The sequence below is a fragment of the Echinops telfairi genome, unplaced genomic scaffold (assembly GCF_000313985.2).
Source record: "Echinops telfairi isolate 266 unplaced genomic scaffold, ASM31398v2 ScPeMD7_655;HRSCAF=1070, whole genome shotgun sequence".
NCBI classification, from domain to species: domain Eukaryota; kingdom Metazoa; phylum Chordata; class Mammalia; order Afrosoricida; family Tenrecidae; genus Echinops; species Echinops telfairi.
This window is the reverse complement of record NW_022104553.1, coordinates 19,019,391-19,024,376: the sequence shown is the minus strand read 5'-3', so window position 1 is coordinate 19,024,376 and position 4,986 is coordinate 19,019,391. Positions and strand designations below refer to the sequence as shown.

Here is a 4,986-nt window from a genome sequence, read left to right as displayed (position 1 = left end):
GAGGACTTTATAGATTGATATCGGAAATATAGGCTAATATCGGACTTATGGACTTGATCTGGACCAGGCTGGGATGTTTTCTCCATGTTCAATTACTCTTGTATATAAATCTCTTTCTTTTACACATGTGTGTCCATGGATTTGTTTCTCTAGTCTACCCAGACTAACACAGTGTTTTACTACAAGATGCCGGTTTTATATGGGTCTTTGTTTTCCCCACTATTAATTCCTTATATTCTTTTTGTGTGTCCCGTCTTTCTCTTCATCCGTCTCATTAAGGATGTTTGCTTTCTTGGTCTTAGCCATGAATGAACTTTTGATCTGTCAGGCACTTCACTTTGATTTGGTATTTTTGGATTCCCATCATTCCCCTTTCTTATTATTTTTTTTCTAAATTAATCTTCCTTTTAAAAATGTAGACTTAAACTAGTATAGAAGCAATATATGTATAATTTACCACTGCACCAGGCAAAAAGGGAGCCCTGTTGGTACAGTAGATTAGGCATGGGGCTGGAAACCTAAAGATTTATAGTCATGAAAACCTATATGGGATCACTGTGAGTTGTATTCAACTTGATGGCAATGAGTTTATTTAATTTATTTTGGGAGGTGGGGGGGTTGACTAGGCAAGAAATAAGAGTTTTCACAGCATTTAACCAGTTATAGTAAGTTTTACCATGTAGTTAATTATTCCTAATACTATTTGATTTCGTTTTGTCTATTTTCCACTGTGTAAAAGATTGGTTCCATCAATATAGTTGAGTCATTCATGTTGCTACATGCAGGTGTAGTTACTTTGCCGCAGGAGTTGGGAAGTTTAGTCTGTGAATGGTTACATTACATAGCAAATATTTTAGGGTTTGTAGGCCAAATAAGGGCTTGGACATAAAATTTCTTACCTTCATTCTGTTTTCAACAATGCTTAACTTGTGTACATTAATGTACAAAGTATTCTAGGCTGGTCAGAAAGACTTGCTCTGTATCATTCCATTGTTTGAGTATAATAGCTTTTTCTAATGATTAATACACATTTTTGTTGCTGGCAGTTCAGGTGTAAAAATGGTGTAGCATCAGAGTGACCGGCGTCTTTGTTTAACATCACAGTGGGAGAAAAGAATAAAAACCAATAGTCTAAGGCTGATTCCTGTGAGGTAGATGTGAAAATGGCATGGGGGCAGCGACTGACCTCTTCTGACTTATTAAGGAAGGAAAGTTAAACAGCAGCAGCCCAAGGTTGATTTTTAGGATTGGAGGTCAGAAAAACCACGTCTCCATTCTCTCCATTTCTTGACCAATTCTGACACTCACTGTCTGTTCTAAGGCACTCTTTACTTCTCTACTGGGTTTATAATTTGTTGCCATGGCTACACAGAACTCCTAGTCAATGCTCATGATTATGGGGTTTCTTAGGGAAGTCCACAGGTTATAATTCAGGATCAGAAATGCTCAGGATACAGTTACTAGATCAGGATTGCCTTTTCTCAGCCCCGCCCACAAGCATGCCTTTCTCTGGTCTTCAGCCTGCCAGCCATACAGCCCTTTGGCCTCTACCCTGCTCAGGCAACTTTACAAAGCTCCTTTAACTATGCCAATAAATACCCAACGGGCTCTCCACTCCTCCGTAAGCCTGAGCCACACGCACTTAGCCCTATCTCTCTGGGTCAGCAGAGAAAGCTCCCACAATTAACAGGGACTTGTAGAACTCACAGACAATACTCATGATTATTGGGTTTATGAGGGAAGTCCTCGGTTATAGTTCAGAATCTGGAATGTTCTTTCTTAGGACAGATTTGGGGCCATGCCTGCAATCAGGTTTTTGTCTGCTCCTTGTGCAGATGGCCCTTTACCCCTCTGACCGTGAGCATCTGCCCTGACCCCTGCCCTGTTTAGGCAAGTGTTACAAAGCTCTTTAGCTCCACTAATAGGTGTCCGGAGGCTCGCTTGCTCCTCGGGCTGGTTCCTGTTACGTTTCACACACGTCTCCTGATGCTGTTGCCGCTGTTTCCTGGCCACGGCTTCTCACCATGTTACGCCGTGCTGGTGTTCATGTTCCTCCTTTTGTCTCCAGGGTCTGAGGTTCTCAGCTCAGGGACCTCAAGTTCAAAGCTCATACTCTGCTTCTGTCTTTTCTTCGTGCTGATTGGCCACACTCTATTGGGTTAATACATGAACGTGGCTTTGAAAACCCTGATACATGTCTTATGTTTCAAATGTACACTTCTGATGGGGGCATGTGTATCTCAGACTTACATTTTTATTTCAGAATTTTTAATTTCAACCTGCGAGATGATGCATACCTGATTTCTAAAATGGCTGTACACTTTTAGTTCCTACAGCAGACTCAGTCATCAGTTTATCGTTAATGTTTCATGTGGTCTGTTTAAAATCTATTTCCAGAATGTAATGTAAAAGCAAACGAAAATGACCGTGGCTCAGGTGACTTTTCTTTTTTTTTTTTTTTTTTTTCTCATCTCTTTACTTTCTTTTTTTTTTTTTTCAACATTTTATTAGGGGCTCATACAACTGTTATCTCAATCCATACACACATCAATTGTGTAAAGCGCATTTGTACATCGTTTCTCAAAACATTTTCTCTCCATTTAAACCCCCGACATTAGGTCCTCATTTTTCCCCTCCCTCCCCGCTCCCCCCTCCCGCATGAGCCCTTGATAGTTTACAAATGGGTATTTTGTCATATCTTGCCCTGTCCGACGTCTCCCTTCATCCACTTTTCGGTTGTCCGTCCCCCAGGGAGGAGGCCACACACAGTTCCATGCAATTGGTTCCCTCTTTCCTACCCACTCTCCCTCCACCCTCCCTGTTTTGCCACTCACACCACTGGTCCTATAGGGCTCATCCGCCCTGGATTCCCAGGTGACTTTTCTAATGCATTTGCAAAGACCTGTTCAGTCTCAGTTCGATTCATCTGAAAAGCACAAATTGGGAAAGTAGGATCTGGGAGAAAAGTTATCTCTGACCCTGACTTCTACATCAGACAGGACCAGGCAGATATTGTTTATGGGATTAGCATTCTTAAAGCTTCATTAATGTATCCTTCTTACGGAGAGTCACACTTGACCATAGCCTGCGAGTTGTGTATATTGGGAGGTAGGGACAAAACTTCCTCCTCCTTTTATCGTTCTCCTCTGTACATGATGGTGCAAGCACTGTTTTGGAGGAAGACCTCTGTTACCCCTGTATTTGAATATAGTATATTTTATTGCCCAGGTTTGCCATGTGTTCCAAGTCACCAAATGAAGACATTTAACAGCAGTGGGAGCCTTGTCTTCAGGAGGGTCTCAGGAGCATCGACGTCCAGAGGAAATGTACCACTCACATTGATTTTCTTTCTTCCTTGCAGCCTCCAGGTCCTGACTCTCCAGCAGCAAGAGAAGTAATTACTTGGAAGACCGGAGCAAGAGGTTGCAGGATTTCGGTGTTGTCGTTTCGGGAGACTGAAATTTATGAATAGACATCAGAGCTGAACCAGAAGCAGCAAAGGCAGAGCCACCCCTGTCGGCAATGCCCCAGGAGCCAACGAAGATGACCGTGGCCCAGGTGACTTTGTCTTTTCGGCTCCTTGTTCTTCTCATGGGTTTGTAGAGAGCTGCTAACTGTCACTGTGGTTCATCCGAAAAGTTTACATTGGGAAAGTGGCATCTGGAGGAACGTGACCTTTGACTCTGACTCCAACGTCAGTCGGATAAAGAATCGATCGATCGGGGAATTGACATTGAATCAGTGAGCCTCGCATGTGACCGGGGATTCTCTGGGTTACATTAGATGTTAACTTGCATTTCATATTTCTCTGGCCACCCCAAGAGCGTTGTTGTAATTTAAATGTTATAATTTAAATTGTTGAGGCAAAAGATCAGGTCCGTGGGGGGAACTTCCGTTTTTTATGAGACTTTTGTCTGATTGCGTTTCTTTGCTGTCTGAGCGGCATTCTCATAGACGCGTGTAGAAATGGGACTGGCTAACAGCACTATAAGAATCGCACGTGCCTTCCAGCCCCTTCAGACTTCAGGGGTACGTGAGAACAATCACCATAGAAATCAACCGAAGCTTGATCTCTTACCCACTGGATGTCAAACATCCCTTCACCATCCAACTGCTTTACCATTTCTGGCCACAGCTGTCTCTCCCACGAACTCCCTACTTTTCTTCTGGCTCAAGGTTGTATTGCAGAGACCATGCAGCACTTACAGACCCTACCCACAGCGAAGGAGTTTGCTATGGACGTATAACAGGCTATCACAGGATCATGACCCGCAGGGCACAGTGAAACCAGGATCAACAGCCTGTAACTTGGATCAAGTTTCTGGGCATGCCTGCCATGCTCTTCTTTCTCCCTGAGCCCTCAGCCCTCAGCATGGTCTTGTGACGGTTTCCTGGTCCTGGTGTTGCTGCTTTCTGCCATTGTGGTCTGCGGTGGTTGCTGCTGCTTCGCTCTGCCTCTCACCCTCTTCAGCGTTACACCTCTTTGTCTCACGGGTCTGGGAGGTTCTCAGCGCAGGGGCCCCAGGTCGAAAGGACATTCTCTGCTCCCAGCTCTTATTGGTTGTGAAGTCTATAAGCCACGTGAATAGCAAAACTAACCAATCCCCTCACGAGGGTTCATGTACCACATTTGCATGGTCAGTTGCTCAGGAAATTTACTCAGTTATTCAGTAACACACACAGGGCAGCACCACCACCCTGGGGTAGAAAACAAGGTAACTCCTCAGAGTTGAGGGAAAGAAGTCTTTCAAATTAATTTTACCCAAGAACCAAGGGAAATGGCTACATACAGGTACCTATTTCACTACCATGCCAAAGGCGATCTCCCAGGGCGGTTTCTTCCAGGGCCCCTCAAAGACCCTTGTTGGACTAGCCCAAGGCACCTGAGGGTCAAATGAGGAAGAATCTGATTTTGAAGTTCATTTAATTGTTTGTAAGGAAGCCCCTAGTGGTGGTGTACTGGTTACGCACTGGGCTGCTAATCAC

The 4,986-nt window shown here is 44.1% G+C and overlaps 1 protein-coding gene across 3 annotated transcripts in view; it reads left to right on the top strand.

Annotated features, from left to right (window-relative positions):
- The window catches only part of LOC101662521 (zinc finger protein 350), a 46,851-nt gene that overhangs the window by 25,127 nt on the left and 16,738 nt on the right, over nucleotides 1-4,986 (top strand). For 2 of the 3 annotated variants that reach the window (XM_045292560.1, XM_045292561.1), the window contains exon 2: nucleotides 3,362-3,558. In XM_045292560.1, coding sequence (XP_045148495.1) covers nucleotides 3,523-3,558 — 36 coding nt within the window. In that variant the 5' untranslated portion in view covers nucleotides 3,362-3,522. Of the gene's footprint in view, nucleotides 1-3,361; nucleotides 3,559-4,986 lie in introns of those variants that run through there. The other variant, XM_045292562.1, reaches the window with a different exon arrangement.